Genomic DNA, 17,672 nt, shown 5'->3' on the forward strand with positions numbered 1-17,672 from the left:
AGAGGAAACACAGGTCGGAACAGGTTTGGGTCAGCGATGAGGCGCGAGTGAGTATGTCGGGATTTATTTGCTTGCAGACGTAATTCTCTCTCACCGAGAGAACATTATACATAATATTGAGAAAAACATCCTGGAACTAGCCTGGAATACCATTGGTATACACCTAGGAACATTGCTATTGCTCATAATAAATAATATTAATAAGTATATATAAGTGTGCAGGTATTGCCAAGTCTCTTTATAAGTTCTACACAGGAGCGTATCTATAATGGATGCAGGGTGTGAGGGAAACACGGGCCCATGGGTCCAGGGGGGCCCCGCACCGCACACCCTGCACCCATAATATTACTTACCTCTCCGGAGTCCCACGTCGGCGCGGGGGTCCGGCGCTGTAAAACAACTGGAAAATGGCTGCCGCGGTCATTTTTCTGCCATTTGCGCATGCGTAGTACAGGGAAAATGGCCGCCGTGGCCATTTTCCTGGTGACCTGTGCATACATTGTAGACTCTGGGCACACTCTCAGCTCAGTGCGCTGCCGGGCAGAGAGGAGGGGACCCGTGTCGGAGACTGTACACGGGCCCCCTCCTCTCTAGAAACGCCCCTGGTTCTACAAGCTGAAATTGACTGCATGGGCCGTATGGTGACCCAGTGGTTAGCATTGTTGCTGCACAGTACTGGGGCCATGTGTGTAATGCAGACCAGGGCCCTGTCTGAGTGGGTTTGTTTCCCCTGGTTACACTTGAAGTGTTCAATTATGTATTTATTACCAGTTAAGTACATACGGCCTGATTCTGCAGGGTTCGCACTCACCCGCTAGCTGTCAATATATGCTAATGAATGCAATCGCACGGCAACCGCAGCGCTATACCAAGGCGCCGATCACTGTATAAAGCCGCCCACTTCCCATGATATGCATCCGCAAGTCAGTGAAAACATCGGTAACATCGGAACCATTCACACAGTTGTGGTTGATCTGACCCTACCTCGCAAACTGCTAAACTTCCTGTCGCCATCCAGACCTCTGCCAGTGTATTTAATCGCAGCGGATTAATTATGCATGCCCCTGTAACGGCGTTCAAACGCACAGGTATGCCTGTGTTCCTTCGACCACCCCAAAACGGTCACTTCCTGTCAAACACTATGAGATGGGACTGCGTACTCGCTGCGATCGCTTCCTGATCGAGGCAGCCTGTTTGCGCACCGCAATGCATGCGCAGAAAGCAGCCTTGCGAACCAACCTGAATAAGGCCCATAGTGCACACATATTATGTAGTTACCTTCCAGAATGTCTCTGGCGTGCGGGAGGAAACCCGTGCAAGCGCGTGGAGCACTTACAACTCCACACATATAGGCCCTCATTCAGAGGCGGTCGCAAGAAGCGACCGCTCGCTCTGAATGAGGGCGGCCTCTTGGATTTTCTAGTGCGGCCTCCTGGTCGTTAGCTAAGCTGTGGGTTAACACCCACAGCTTTAGCGACCGACCAGGGTGATGGTCGCGATGGTCAAGACCATCGCGACCATCAGGGCTTGCGACCAGACCCTAAGGTTGGGTCTCGGCAACCGCAAGCCCCAGGGAGCTCCCTGCTCTGATCGAGCAGGAAGCTCCCCACTGACATCACTGCTGATGTCAGTGCGGCCGCCCACAAAATGGCGTTGGGAACGCCTCAGTTTGTGTAGCCACCCCCCCCCGCCCCACCTACAAAACAGGGCGAGCTGTCGATCGCCATCGACAGCCGCCCCTTTTGTAGAGAGCTCCGGAGCGAGAGAATTTCTCTCTCGCACCGGGGCTTGCGCACGCGCAGTGCGGCCTCTGCGCATGCGCAGGGCAAAAACATTGACCCGGTTGCGAGCGCTCAGCGCTTGCGACCGGGTCTGAATGAGGGCCATAGTTTCTTGGGCAGGAATTGATCTCAGGGCTGAGGCAGTAATGCTAAACTCTACACCTGCTGTGCTGTTATATTGTGTTAGGCTAACACAACTCTAATGCCAGTGTGCCATATTAATTATATAAGCACAGAGAAGTGTACACCTGGGACCTGAATCAGACCCGGTCGCTAAGTTGCGCTCGCTCGCTCTCAGTGATTTTCGCCCGTCTGCGCATGCGTATAATTCGCAGTGTGCAAGCCAGACTTTGCAATCTGTTTTTGGTTGCTCGTAAGCCACTATCAGGTCGCTACTTGAAGTGACAGATAGCGCCGTTTGTGGGTGGTAAGAAGGGAAGGTGCTTGTAAACGGGGGAGTGGTGCTGCGGACGCAGGTGTGCGAGGATGCCAAAACGCCGTTTAAAGGGCGTGCATAATTAGCAAAGTAGCGTCATTGGGCATGTCACCTGCATGTATTTCAGGCCGCACTGATCGCAGTGCTTGCGGCGGGTTAAGGCAATCTCAAGGGCTGCGAGCAGCTCCGATGGCTCTCGATGGTCCCGATTAATCCTACATTTCCCGGAGATGACGAGTGTTGCGAGTGGCAAGGGGGCGTTTTTAGACACTTGCGAGCGCACTTGGCCGTAGCTCGCTAAAACATAGTGGGCGTCCTTACACGACGCAGTGTGAGCACTTCATTTAAATTTCCGGCATCTTTTTGCTAGCGAGCGGCTGCAACTTGTGAGCGGGTCTGAATGAGCTCCCTAGGGTGGAAGTTGTGTGCCTAGGGAGACCCACTTTTGGTTGACCACTGGTGACTTAGGGCCTGATTCAGACCCACTCGTGAGCGGCTGTCCGCTCGCAAGTGGGTCGATGGTCTGCACTGAGCATGCGCACGACGGAGGGAGCTCCGTCGTGCGCATGTGCCAGACGCGACGAGCGAAGGACTTTCCTTCGCTCGTTGTGTCTGATCAAAGGGGGCGTGCTGTCGATGTTGATTGACAGCACGCCCCCTTTGGTGGGCGTGCCAGGGGCGTGCCTCCCTGACGGGGGCGTTCCCAAGGGAACGCCTACCGTCAGAAGCCGGCCCACTGACATCACTAGTGATGAAAGTGGGAGTGATTTTGGCTCTGATAGAGCCAAAATCACTCCGGGCCTTGCGGTTGAAAACCTCAACCGCAGGCTCCGGCTCGCAGTGGCGATGGTCGCGATGGTCACGACCATCGCGGCCATCAAACTGCACGCTCGTATAGGCTGTGGGTGGTGACCCACAGCTATAGGAGCGTCCAGGAGGACGCTCCATAATTATGGAGGGCGGCCCTCATTCAGAGCGTGCGCTCTGCTCAGAGCGTACGGCTCTGAATGAGGGCCTTAATTAGTACCTTAGTCAATTTGATTTAACCACCTGTGCTCAACCATGGATATCTCTAAAACCTGAACTGTTGGGGTCCTTGAGGACCGCGTTTGGGAACCTCTGGTGTAGGAGTTGGAGTTGAAAGTTTATAACATCTATTTTTAGAGTTACGTTACATCTGATGTGTGCTTTTGTTGCCGCACTCCTTAGGGTGCAGGTACTCGGTGTTCAGCAGTTTTGCTCAGTGATGCTTTTACAGGTGTTACCTGGAACACTGGGTCTCATTCAGACGGGTCGATGCAAGCGGGTCGATGTTACCCAAATGCGCATGCGCACGACGGAGGCGCCTCGGGGTAGCCGTCGTTATGGGTCCCGCACCAAAGGGGGCGTGCTGTCGATGGTGATTGACAGCACGCCCCCTTTGGTGGGCGTGCCAGGGGCGTGGCTGCCCAGCCGGAGGCGTTCCCATGGGAACGCCTACCGTCTGGGGCCGGCCCCACTGACATCACTAGTGATATCAGTGGGAGTGATTTTGGCTCTGATAGAGCCAAAATCACTCCAGGGCTTGCGGCAACGAGACCCTACCGCAAGCCCGATGGTCGCGATGGTCTTGACCATCATCATGGACGCTCGCATAAGCTGTGGGTGGTAACCCACAGCTATGCGAGCGTCCAAGAGGCCGCCTCGCAAACAAAACAACCATGCCCTGATTCAGAGAGGGCGCTCGTTCAGAGCGTCCGGCTCTGAATCAAGCCCACTTTTTCTTATTTTCCTTTTTAATTAATGTAGCAAATAAAAATGTAACAGCAGCTATAATATATTATACCCCTGCAATGCGGAAACATTTCACACTAGACAGGAGTTTCTTAAGGGTGTAAAGCAGTCATTTAGCCTTCAGGAGGTACCAAGCTTACTAACAAGCCTAACAATGACACATATTTAAGACGATGCATAGTTAAGGCCCGGTTCAGACACGCTCGCTAGGCTGCGTTCGTATGCAGCCTGCCAATGTCTGCAATGTACGCATGCATCACAGGGCGCACATGCGCGAACTAGTGAATCTGATCGGGAAGCGTCCGCTCGCTTGCGCATAGCCAGCTCGCTAGCTAGACAAGACGTTTGTGGGTGGTGATGGGATGGTCCATGAAAACGAGGGAGTGGTGGTGCGAACGCAGGCGTGTCTGAGCTCCTTAATGCCGTTTTAGAGGCGTGCATAATTAAGACGCAGCATCATAGTACATGTCACATGGTTGATTTACACACTGAAGCACTCGCAGTGCTTGTGGTAGGGCATGGTCAACCACAAGTGCTGCGTTCGTTTCCGATGGTACTCAATGTTACCGATGGCTGCATACACATCCTGGAGATGACATGCATAAGTGGGCGTCTTAAGACCCCGCGATGGCACGCCAAGACATAGTGGGCGTGCTAATGCCTTGTCGTGCGATCGCGGATTTGCATACATTCTCTGCATGCGAACGCATCTAGCGAGCAGGTCTGAATAGAGCTCTGAGTATGGTGGAAGTAGAGTCAGAATCAACTCGGTCGCACCTCACTTGCAGCTCACAGGGCAGAAGTGGGTCGCAGCTATGCAAAGTTGGTTGAGGACATGTTGACGGAATTGAGGGTTATGCTGAGTTGGACGTAATTTCAGATGGATCTTTGTGCCAAAGATAAGGCTGGAGCGAGTAATGATGTCGGTTATACACCCAAGTGTAGGGAAAGCAGCAGGTCTGCGCCCGGAATGGCTGCCTTGCGTTCAGCTCAGCCCCGCATTGTGCCTAGGTCAGGTTCTACATCTAACAAAAAAAAAACAAATGGCAGCTGCTCAATCAATCTGGCAGTATTATCCAGGTGCATGAAAGGAAGGGGTCATACCAAGTAGAAAAGGGGGGAGGGTTAACCACCTCTTGTTCCTCAGCACACTGAATTATACTAGTTCTACACCTCTCAGCACCAGTTATGTGTACAACACATGCTAATACTCAGTGTTGGGGGTAACAGCACAGACAGTGTAATGGTTAGCATTACTGCCTCACAGCACTGGGGTTACGGTTTCAATTCCCACCATGGCCCTAACTGTGTGGAGTTTGTATATTCTCCCTGTGCTTGCGTGGGTTTCCCTCTGGGTACTCCGGTTTCCTCCCACACTCCAAAAATATACTGGTAGGTTAATTGGCTCCCAACACAAATTAGCCCTAGTGTGTATGTGTGTGAGCATGTGATAGGGAATATAGAGTGTAAGCTCCACTGGGGCAGGGACTGATGTGAATGGACAAATACTCTCTGTAAAGCGCTACGGAATATGTGTGCGCTATATAAATAACTGATAATAATAAGGTGCATTGCTATATGCTGTATAGAATCTGTGAAGCCAGGACAGAGGCCAATTGTCTGCTTCAGCCAGCTGCATAGTGTTACTGATTTACAGAACACATTTAGGTACTTACTTGATTTCCTCTCCGTAGGTGATAATTGATTCGTTTGTTAAGAGCTTACAAGCGAAGCCGATGTTTTCAGCGGTCTCTAAAATGCAGACAAATATTTTCATGATTTCTTATCAGGCATTAGTCAGGAGATATAACATTTCATTTCATACGGATTCCAGTAATCCAGTATAACATGAGCACGTATCACTATCACATGCCTAAATAATGCTTGTTCTGAGGATTACTAATATAAGTGTTTTTTTTAGTGTCCAAAAACCATAACTGAATGGAAGTTATGTCAGCCTAACCCTAACCTCACCCCGGGGGTGCCTAACCCTAACCCCCCCTTCCCCTAGCCTGAACCTAACCTTCCCTGGGGGTGCCTAACCCTAACCTCACCACAGGGGTACCTAACCCTAACCTCACCCTGGGGGTGCCTAACCCTAACCTCCCCCCGGGGGTGCCTAACCCTAACCTCACCCCAGGGGTGCCTAACCCTAACCCCCCCTTCCCCTAGCCTAAACCTAACTCTCCTGGGGGGGTGCCTAATTCCCCCCCGGGAGCCCCTAACCTAACCCTCCCCCCCCCCCCCCGCCCAGCGGCCGATTTACCTTCGTTCAGTATGCTGGGCATCGGTCTTCCAGCGTACGGATAATGACAGGCGTCGAGTTTTCGACGCCTGTCATTAGTACCACGCCGGGATTAGAGAGTCAGGAAGCCGGCGGTCGGGATTTAGACCGTCGGCTTCCTGGATACATCCCACCTGACGATGCGGCTGACGACCCTACGAGAGTGCGCACTGCATGACATAGTGGGTACACACATCGATTTTAACGATTTGCCGTTCCGATCCGTCAAAATTGGGCAAATCGTTTAAAAAAAAAAATTGTTAACTGTGTACCCAGCTTATAGGTGGCTTTGAGACTTTTGTATATGTATATACATAGAAATCTTATGGTGCTTACACACGGGACGATCGTCAGCGATAACAATATCGCTGAACAATCGTCCCCTTAAAAATCCTGGTGTGCTGGATGAACGCTATCGTTCATCCAAACACCAAATGCATGCATGGCCGATGGCCGATATCGCTATCATCCATGTGGGAACGCGCATCGTTGGTCGGGACTTAAAAATTAAGGATAAAACTATGAACGTTATCGTAGCTTGTGTACGCGCCATTACTGTCTTGTTTAGTAAATATTGGCATTATACCATTTATGCAGATTCAGTTTTTTGTTATATTTGCAATTTCTACATGTACAGTTTATCTAAATAACATGTCATTTATATGTAATTGAGTTTTGTTTTCACCGCTCCCAGAGCGCCCTTTTAATTTTAGTACTGTTACATTACATTTTAAAATTTTAACATACTGGTCATACAAATTTTATTTTTATTCTCATTATTACCATTCAACTATTGTTTTATTACATTTTATTTATACACTCTACAGTATATAACTATACCTAGCGCCATGACACATATACACGTTGCTTTTCTGGTGTATTAATGGTAACTACTTAATATATGTCATGAAGGCATTAAAGCCCAGTTCTAAAGGCACATGTACTGTAACGCAGATAATTATGAAGTTCCCCAGTTGTTAGTGCATATTTCCTGCTTTCTATGGCTAGTATTGTCTATGGGTCTGATTCAGCTTGGAACGCAGTTGCTAATATGCTCACAATTGGCCGATTGTTGTGTTCTGTGATCCGTAGTGAATCAGGTCTAATCTCCACCCAAAGGCCATATATAAGGCGTGATTCACAACGGATCGCAATACAGCGCATGCACGCAGTTTTACTATGAATATATGCTAATCCATAGCGATCGCAATGCCTCCGCACCACTACATAAGGACGCCCGCTTCACCTACTACACGCACATCCGTAATGTTTAGCAAGACTGCGAAAATATTGGTACAGTTGAGTACCATCGCACCCATACACACAGGGCCTGATTCAGACCCGCTCGCGAGCGCTATGCGCTCACAAGCGGGTCGATGGTGGCCCAGTGCGCAAACCGTCGCTCCGGGTCTCGTACCAAAGGGGGCGTGCTGTCGATGTTGATTGACAGCACGCCCCCTTTGGTGGGCGGGCCGGGGGCGTGGCTGCCTAGACGGAGGCGTTCCCATGGGAACGCCTACCGTCCGGGGCCGGCCCCACTGACATCACAAGTGATGTCAGTGGGAGTGCTTTCGGCTCTGTTAGAGCCAAAAGCACTCTGGGGCTTGCAGCATCGAGACCCTACCGCAAGGGTCTCGTCACAAGCCCGATGGTCGCAATGGTCTTGACCATTGCGACCATCATCATGGCAGTTTGCACAGCTATGCGAGCGGCCAAGAGGCTGCAACGAAAAAAAAAAAATGCCCTGATTCAGAGCGAGCGCTCGTTCAGAGCGTCCGGCTCTGAATCAGGCCCACAGTTCAGGCAGGTCAGACCTCACTCAGGAATTGCTTACCTCAGCGCACGCTATGAGGCCTCAGGCTGCGTATGGTATCGCAGTGGATAATTTATGCACGCCCCTGCAACGGCGTTGAAACGCACTGACACGCCACCCGCAAATGGCACTTGTCAATCATTCTGAGATGAGTCTGCGCAGTCACCGCAATCGCAGTCCTGATCGCAGTGGCTAGTTGGCGAACGCGCACTGCGATGCATACGCAGAACGCAACTATCGTCCGATCGCGTGCGTATTAGTAACTACGATCCATGCTGAATCTTGCCCTTAATCAACAATGACTTCCTGCTAATAGGAGTACTGTACGTTTTGTGAGAACACTCCTGCCAGTGTAAGGGTGGGTACACTACACACTATACGCCAGGGCTTGACAAATTTTTCTAAAACTTAGGAGCCAGGATGAAAGTGTAGGAGCCAGACCCCCCCCTTCCCCCGGGAAGCATTAATGAGCAGCTACGCCACTGACAACCAAACCCCATGGCCACACCACTAACGGGGTGCCCCAGTAGTAATCCCCCCTCTGCAGTGCCCCCAGTAGTGGTTCCCTTATGTAGTGCCCCTTTAATCAGTGCCCCCCCATATGCATTGCCCCCAGTAGTAGTCCCCCCTATGCAGTGACCCCCCCATAGTGTCCCCTGTAGCGGCCACCCCAATATGCAGTGCCCCCACAGTAGCAGGGGTTGCTGAAAACCTGGTCGCCAGGCAGCCAAAGCTGGTAGCCACGGTGACCTGGCTCCTGGGATTTGTCAAGCCCTGCTATACGCAGATAACAATATATCATACACATCATATAGTGTGTACGTCCGATCTATCCGTAACGACGGTCGTTCATTGCAACATCCCATTTGCTGTTCTGCACGGCAGATGGGACAATGCAATGTACAACACGGTGCTATCACATGCAGCACGTAATGCAGGAGATCCCAACTATGGTCTTCAAGGCACACTAACAGTGCAGGTTTTACGGATAGCCATAATTAAGCACAGGTGTCTTACTTAGTACCTCAGTTATTCTGATTTAACAATCTGTGCTGAAGCATGGATATTACTAAAACCTGGACTGTTAGTGTGCCTGGAGGTCAGAGGTTGGGAAACGCCGATTGTAATGACACATTGCGCTGCCGTACATCGGATCGTGCAGTGTGTTCGGTGAGAGCAATGTATTGTTACATCGCATCGCACCGTCGCTAGGTAACACATCGTATAGTGTGTACCCAGCTTTACAGCTTTACACCAATCTTCTGTACACACTGATAAAAAGGGGAGGTGCAAACAGCGATCATTGGGCCTGATTCAGCAAGGATCGCTGCTGCAATCGCGCACGCAGGTCTGCTGCGAAAGTATGCTAATGCTTACAATGGCAAAGCACTCGCACAGACAACATGCAGACGCCGGCTTACCCTCTCTCACATCCGTAATACCTTGCAAAGCTCCTCAAACATCGGAAACATCGAGTACCATCGACCCCTCACGCAGAATTACAGCAGCCTTGACTTTACCTCTAAATTACCAAACTTGTTGCACGCAGTGAGTACTCAAGCTGCGTATGCGATCGCAGAGGCTAATATATGCACGACCACGCAACGGCGTTCAAACGGACAGGCACGGCTGCGTTTCAGTTATTTGTTACAAATGACTCCTGTGAAGCGGCTGGGAATTGGCTGTGTAATGTACAGGGTGATGCATAGTATTCCGCACAACAAAGTCCTCTCCATCTGTATCCTACATTATGGCATACACATCTGCGACACTCTTACCTTTTTTGTCACCGGTTAGGACCCAGATCTTTATGTCTGCTTTAGCCAGCGTGGAGATTGTCTGGGGCACTCCGTCCTGTAACTTGTCTTCTATAGCTGTGGCTCCCAGTAACTATCAATGCATAAAATAAATGCATAAATCCATGCAAAACCAGGACTCCAAGTGATTCCAAAAGCGGGGACCATTATAGAATAGGCGGGGGGTTTTACCAAGGCCTGTTGGTATACATGTATACAGCTGCAGAGATGTCAGCAAATTGGTTGCGAATAGCAAGCAAATATTGGATGCAATTCTGTATTTCCCTACATAGCAGATCAGTGCACATCCCAATGTCCATACTGACCTGCATTTACTACAGGTCCTGTTGGTAGTACTCTATCAGATGGGCAGGGGGAGTGGTGTTGTGTTCATGTCATTGTGGCCCCGCCCCTCATGCTATTTTACAGCGGAGGGCGGGGCTTCACATGGTCATGGTCCCACCTCCTGCTGTTCAAAGCTGCAACTGGCTGAATTTTACAGCAAGGGGCCGGGGTGCGTTTCATATCATCACCCCCCCGGCCAACTGGAGTGGGCGGCAGAGGGAGATGGGCCATCTCTGTTTTGAGGAGCCCCCCTAAGTTCAGGGAGAGTTGGCATGCATGCTACAAGTCATCTGTATCAGCGTGTATGTGCATGGAGCAGGTGGAAAAGTACACCTCCAAATCGGCATAATTACTAGTACGAATGTGATCACGCGCTCCTTCACACCACCGTTCTCACACGCTCCTTCACGCCGCCGTTCTCACGCGGTCCTTCACGCCGCCGTTCTTACGCGCTCCTTTACGCCCCCGTTTTCACGCGCTCCTTCACGCCCCCGTTCTCACGCGCTCCTTCACGCCCCCGTTCTCACGCGCTCCTTCACGCCCCCGTTCTCGCGCGCTCCTTCACGCCCCCGTTCTCGCGCGCTCCTTCACGCCGCCGTTCTCGCGCGCTCCTTCACGCCGCCGTTCTCACGCGCTCCTTCACGCCGCCGTTCTCACGCGCTCCTTCACGCCGCCGTTCTCACGCGCTCCTTCACGCCGCCGTTCTCACGAGCTCCTTCACGCCGCTGTTCTCACGAGCTCCTTCACGCCGCCGTTCTCACGCGCTCCTTCACGCCACCATCCTCACGCGCTCCTTCACGCCACCATCCTCACGCGCTCCTTCACGCCACCGTTCTCACACGCTCCTTCACGCCGCCGTTCTCACACGCTCCTTCACACCGCCGTTCTCACGCGCTCCTTCACGCCGCCGTTCTCACGAGCTCCTTCACGCCACCGTTCTCACGCGCTCCTTCACGCCAACGTTCTCACACGCTCCTTCACCTTGCCGTTCTCACACGCTCCTTCACGCCGCCGTTCTCACGCGCTCCTTCACGCCGCCGTTCTCACGAGCTCCTTCACGCCACTGTTCTCACGCGCTCCTTCACGCCACCGTTCTCACGCGCTCCTTCACGCCACCATCCTCACGCGCTCCTTCACGCCACCGTTCTCACGCGCTCCTTCACGCCGCCGTTCTCACGCGCTCCTTCACGCCGCCGTTCTCACAAGCTCCTTCACGCCGCCGTTCTCACGCGCTCCTTCATGCCACCGTTCTCACGCGCTCCTTCACACCGCCGTTCTCACGCGCTCCTTCACGCCGCCGTTCTCACGCGCTCCTTCATGCCACCGTTCTCACGCGCTCCTTCACGCCACCGTTCTCACGCGCTCCTTCACGCCGCCGTTCTCACACGCTCCTTCACGCCGCCGTTCTCACACGCTCCTTCACACCGCCGTTCTCACGTGCTCCTTCACGCCACCGTTCTTCCCCACCGGGCAATAGGTTCGTTGTCTTCTTACTCTACACATCCCACTCTACATTCAGGCATGGCTCTTTTTGCCTTGCTCCCAACTCAGTATCAGCCCCATAAAATATATATTCCATAGAAGATGTGGTGACGGAGGGAGAGTATTACATAACGTTGTCCTTATGTCACCTACCACTAGGTTGGTCTCAATCTCTTCGTATACTGTGTCCAGGGCTTCATCCCGGTCGGCGATTGCTATGCTGGCTGCCTTGTACTTCTTGTTCCACTTCTCATACTCCTCCTGGCTGATGTCCTTGTAGCAGAGGCAGAGGGTCCTCAGGGTCTCATTGGCAAACACCTGGTATGAAGACATGGTTGTGATGCAGAACAGGTGCAGGTCATTTGATCATCGCGGTCCTGAGTAAGCCTATGTCCCCGCAGAATGGCCACAGGAAGTGAGACGCCGGAAACCATATTCCTTGCGTACGGGATCGCACTCGCAGGGTGTGACCTCTCCCCCCCGAAACGCCTGCGTTTTTTTGCCGCCACTCCCCGTTACCTCCCTGACAGTCAATCACACTGCAAGTAAATAGTCGCTGCAAGTGACTATGGTGAGGGTCCTTGACGCATGAGCAATTTACTGATAATCGCTCAACTAGCCTATGTGGGGCCCATGCGTGTCAGTCTCCCTCTTATTATTTATAAATCACATATTTTAGGGCAGTGGTGGCCAAACTGGTCCTCAAGGACCCCTAACAGTTCGTGTTTTCCAGACCACCTGTGGATCTGTAGAACGTGTCAGTTAGAAATGGTTGCACAACGTGTTTTAAAATGTGACAGTGAGTAATGACTACACCTGTGCACCAGCTAGGTGGGCTGGAAAACGTGAACTGTTAGTAGCTCTCGAGGACTGGGGTCCTGATTCAGAGCCGGACGCTCTGAACGAGCGCCCGCTCTGAATCAGGGCGGTTCTTTTTTTGCTGTCTCTTGGCCGCTCGCATAGCTGTGGGTTACCACCCACAGCTTATGCGAGCGGCCATGATGATGGTCGCGATGGTCAAGACCATCGCGACCATCGGGCTTGCGACGAGACCCTTTGCGGTAGGGTCTCGTTGCCGCAAGCCCCAGAGTGCTTTTGGCTCTAACAGAGCCAAAAGCACTCCCTCTGACATCACTTGTGATGTCAGTGGGGCCGGCCCCAGACGATAGGCGTTCCCATGGGAACGCCTCCGACTGGGCAGCCATGCCCCCGGCCCGCCCACCAACATCGACAGCACGCCCCCTTTGGTACGAGACCCAGAGCGACGGCTTGCCTGTCGCTATCCAGATCTCACGCATGCGCACGACGTTGCCTGCTCCGTCGTGCGCATGCGCACTGGGCCACCATCGACCCGCTTGCGAGCGCATAGCGCTCGCGAGTGGGTCTGAATCAGGCCCTGGGTTGGCCGCCCTTGTTTTTAGGGCAATTGTTTTATTATTTAGCAAGTTGAATATTGGTTTTTGGTAGATTTATTTTAAATCAATAAATTGAAGTCATTAAAAAGGCACTTATTTATTTATTTTTAAATATACTGGGCCGAATTCAATTCAGTGCGATGTTGAATAGCCGCGGGAGGGAGCTCCCGCATCTATTCAACTCAGTGCGCTGTTTGCCTTTGTCGGGAATGGGTTAAGTCCGAGAATGCCGGTTGTCGTGACTTAACCTGGGTGTTAAGGCATTCTCTGACTAAAGCGCCCAGCAAACAGCTGCGCGCCCGGCACTTTTGGCGGATTTCTCCTTGCATCCCCAAGGGGGTGCGAGAAGAAATCCTTTAGTCGCCCAAACAGCGCGGTGTATTGAATAGCTGCGGGACCTCCATCCCGCGGCTATTCAACATCGAACTGAATTGAATTCGGCCCATTGTCTCATATTCCTAATACAGAGCTTAACTTACCTCCCATGAAGGTGTGTTTAGCTCTGGCTACAGGGCTGGCTATGCACTAGAGCAAAGGTTCTCGGTCCTCAGGGCCCCACACAGGTCACGTGTTCCTGGTCACCCAGCAGGAGCACAGGTGTATTCATTACTCACTGACACATTTTAAAAGATCCACAGGTGGAGCTATTATTTCACCTGTGATTCTGTGAGGAGACCTGGAAAACATGTGCTGTTTGGGGTCCCGAGGACCGAATTTGAGAACCTGTGCACGAGAGAGCCATTCATTAATGTGCATCCCATAATCCTCATGGGCCGACAAGATAGTAAGTAGCCGTAAAGCAGAAATTAGTTTAAAAGCCAAATCAGTCAGGTTGTGCCTTTAAACTAATTGCTATCTCGCTAGAATCGCGACGGCTCCCGCAAATGGCGCCCTATTACTTTTGGCTTCATGTGTTCTAAAACAACCACTTATCCATTGTGTTCAAGTGTTTTTTACCTTTATAATGTAATGTAACTTGTCCTCGATGCATCATTGGGTGTGCGGTAACCAGTCAGTGTGAGCATTGAAGCATCTAGCATTTTATATATAAGAGAAAGACATGCTTACATCTAATGCCTCCTGCGTCTCCTCTTTGATTGGGTTGTTTGGATGCAGACGAGCGTAGATGACCGTGTCCGCTCCCTTGCAGTAAAGTCTTATTTTCCCGTCTGGTCCTCGGACTGTAATTGAATATATACATTCTTCGCATTATAGATGCCACACAAATTTTTGAATTAGCACTTTCATTTCTATTTAGGAACAAGTTCCAATCTTTCTGCCACTTTCCATCAGAAAAGCCGTTTCTTCTCTTATTGTGACGTCACCTACTGTACTTGTGCAAAGATGACATCATCACTTTGGGATGAGGGGAGGTTGTTAAGCTCCTGCTGATAGGAGACAAGGGGGCCTTAAGGTATTTCATGCTGAGTGGCGGCTTATTGCTGCAATCGGTCAGACTTGTGCAAGATGAGAATTTTACAAATGTAGAATTGCGGGTGACTTGCTCTATGCTCTGATTCTGCCCCTCTAAGAGCAGATCCTTGTTGTTCTCGATGACAAGCGCATATGTAGGCCCTGCACATAACAAAATGGCAGCTGAGGTGCGGGTCCATAATTGTACACTTTCTGACCTAGAGCTTACCTCTGTACGATACCGAAGCACGTTCACGGTGAGCGAATGGACCTATTCCGCTTATATTACCTCATACATTCTTGTTATATAAAATAAAAGGAAGCCATTTTATTTATTTTAGCAAACACATTGCTATGCGCTAATGTACAAGACGTGGCTCACCTATTACAGACATGCGTTTCCGATCGCTGTTAAAGTCCAGAATAGCAAGACGTTCGTAAGTCACTTCTTCACCGAGCTCGCTAATGGTGATTGTACTCTGGGTTCTGGAAAGGAAAACGAAGCCAAAATTCCTGGCGGCGGTGATCAGCGCACCTTCATCTGGAGACGCCGCTTCGTAGCGTATGTTACCTTCTATAAAGGGGTCAGAGACAGACTGGTTTCAGCAGTTTGTAACTTGATATTTTGCATACAAACACCCCGGAAGCGGAACTTACCTTCTGTCTTGTCCACCATTACCGTGTGGCACAGGGCGATCAGCTTAAAAAACTCTCGAACGTCCGAGTCATTTCCATACTGGATTTGCTGAATCAAGTTCTTGTCGTTGTATGTAAAGTTAGGGTCAGCTAGCAGGTTCCAGCTGAAGTCCACTTGCTGGAAACAAAATAAATGTTGTAAGACACATCCGGAATGAAAAACAAACCCTCATCTGTTGCCTCACAATGAGGAGAGAGATTATTCAGCTGTAATTTTCCAGGTTTGTTTCCTCTTTACGTTACATAAAAGGGGTTGGGTACAGAAGGTCACCAGTGACCATGGGCCATTATTCATGGTTGGACGCTATTAGCATGGCTGCTGTGTCTTTGGGTGGGCATAGCAGAGGTATTATTGAAAACTTGGCTAGCCAGACGTGGGCGTGTCGCGATCAGCTATTGCAGCTAAACGCGTAGTTGCACTGACACAGGCGGACATGTTAAGAGGGGACCTATGTCCGGCGGTTCAAATCCCGATGCCGGAAGACCAGCAGCAGTGAAGATCCTGACAGCCCCAGAGGTAAGTATTTACTAACCCTACTCCCCCCCCCTCTAACCTTAACCCTCCTTTAGGGGTGCCTAACCCTAACCTCCCTCCCTAGAGCCTAACCCTAACCCCCCTCTAAGTGCCTAAGCCTAACCCTACCCTTCCCCGCAGCCTAAACCTAAGTCTCCCGGGGGGTCCCCAACCCTAACCTCCCCTTCCCGTAGCCTAAACCTAACCCGCCCAGGTGGGTGCCTAACCCCAAGTCCCCCTGGGAGCCCTAAAACCTAACCCTCCCCGCGGCTGTCCATGCCCGGCTTACCTTCATTCGGTATGCCAAGGTTGGGCTCCCGACGTAGGTCTAATGACAGGCATCGGTATTTCAACACCTGTCATTAGTACGTTGCCGGGATTTGACAGTCGGGAAGCCGGTGGTCGGCATTTCAACCGTCGGCTTCCCGACTGCATCCTGTTAAGAGGGAGATATTGCACCTCCATAGGGATGGTGCCTTTTAGGAGAAAATCCCGAAGGTTTTAAGCTATGCTTGGCGATTTTCTGGCTGCCCCCTCCCGGCACTACAGGGGGCGAGGCGGCGGTAATAGTTGGCAGTGCAGGGATATGGGTGGCATTGCGATTGCGTCACTATGGCCTCGTCCCACGCTATACAAGGACGAGATTTCCGGCATTGTAAAATAGGGGGCAGGGCTACTATGACACTATTCAGTGCCAATCACGTCATCGGACCCTTCCGGACTGCCCACTGCAGGAGGGGGAGATTATATTGTAGTTTCCTGTTTATTTTTAGACTGTTTAATCACCAGTCATCATGATCAAGAAATGTGCAGCACAAAACACACACATTAGGGCGTATTGTTACGATTATGCAATATTGGAGCCTACTTTAAATGTATTATTTATTAATTACGGCACATTATTGTACCACTCACTTCAGCCTTACGGCAGCGGTATACTGACCTCACTGACTTGCTTTCCTTTCAGTTTCTTTTGGTCCCCTGGAAGAGACATTTCAGCATTTAATCTCTTATACAACGGAGCATACTGTAAACGTGAGCGGTAAACAATGGAAGTCACGGGAGGGCATAGAGCAGTGTCTGGCTAAATGTACTGATTTATGAAAGCTGCTTTTCAACAATAAAACAAAGTCACATTTAAAAACAGACAATCTGACTTTCAGCGCTTTAATAAATAAAATATCACAAAGAGCAGGATGGCACAGTAAGGTGAGTTTGTTATAGGTATGAATTTATTAATAGTTTGCTATAGGTATGAAACACACACACACACACACACACACACACACACACACACACACACACACACACACACACACACACACACACACACACACACACACACACACACACACACACACACACACACACACACACACACACACACACACACACACACACACTCACACACACCCCTTCTCTTTATACATGGGTGTTTAACAAAAGACAGGAATGTTCATGTTTGAATGTTCTTTAATATGTGTAAAGCTGGGTACACACGTAAAGATTTTCTGTCCAACCATCCAACTAGTTGATTGGTTGGAATGAAAATCTGGTAACGTATGGGAGTAACTGATAATCAGCAATTTGCTCCCAAATGCTGGAAAATGGACAAAAACTGTTGTTTGAACAAATTGTTTAGATCAAACATTTAACAAACTTGTCTGACCGACCATTGTCACCTGTTTTCTGGCATTTAGGAGCAAATTGCTGATCATCAGTTACTCCCATACGTTACCAGATTTTCATTCCAACCAATCAACTAGTTGGATGGTTGGACAGAAAATCTTTACGTGTGTATGCAGCTTTAAGGTGCGTACACACGTAACGATTTTTTGAACGATTTAACTATAACGATGTCGTTATCGTTCAAAAAATCGATCAGTTTCTGAGTTATAACAATGAACGAAAATCGTTCAAGCGC

General features: G+C 50.5%; 1 protein-coding gene across 1 annotated transcript in view; it reads right to left on the reverse strand.

The window, feature by feature from the left end:
- Positions 1-17,672, reverse strand: part of LOC148519499 (phospholipid-transporting ATPase IC-like) — an 80,408-nt gene that overhangs the window by 23,865 nt on the left and 38,871 nt on the right. The window contains exons 14-20 of the mRNA XM_088476456.1: positions 16,692-16,729; positions 15,196-15,352; positions 14,921-15,112; positions 14,194-14,306; positions 11,864-12,028; positions 9,866-9,977; positions 5,667-5,742 (exon numbers count right to left, since the gene is read on the reverse strand). Of these exons, the coding sequence (XP_088332582.1) occupies positions 5,667-5,742; positions 9,866-9,977; positions 11,864-12,028; positions 14,194-14,306; positions 14,921-15,112; positions 15,196-15,352; positions 16,692-16,729 (853 nt within the window). The remainder of the gene's footprint in view (positions 1-5,666; positions 5,743-9,865; positions 9,978-11,863; positions 12,029-14,193; positions 14,307-14,920; positions 15,113-15,195; positions 15,353-16,691; positions 16,730-17,672) is intronic.

This window comes from Taudactylus pleione, unplaced genomic scaffold (assembly GCF_031769625.1).
Source record: "Taudactylus pleione unplaced genomic scaffold, aTauple2 ptg000189l, whole genome shotgun sequence".
NCBI classification, from domain to species: Eukaryota; Metazoa; Chordata; class Amphibia; order Anura; family Myobatrachidae; genus Taudactylus; species Taudactylus pleione.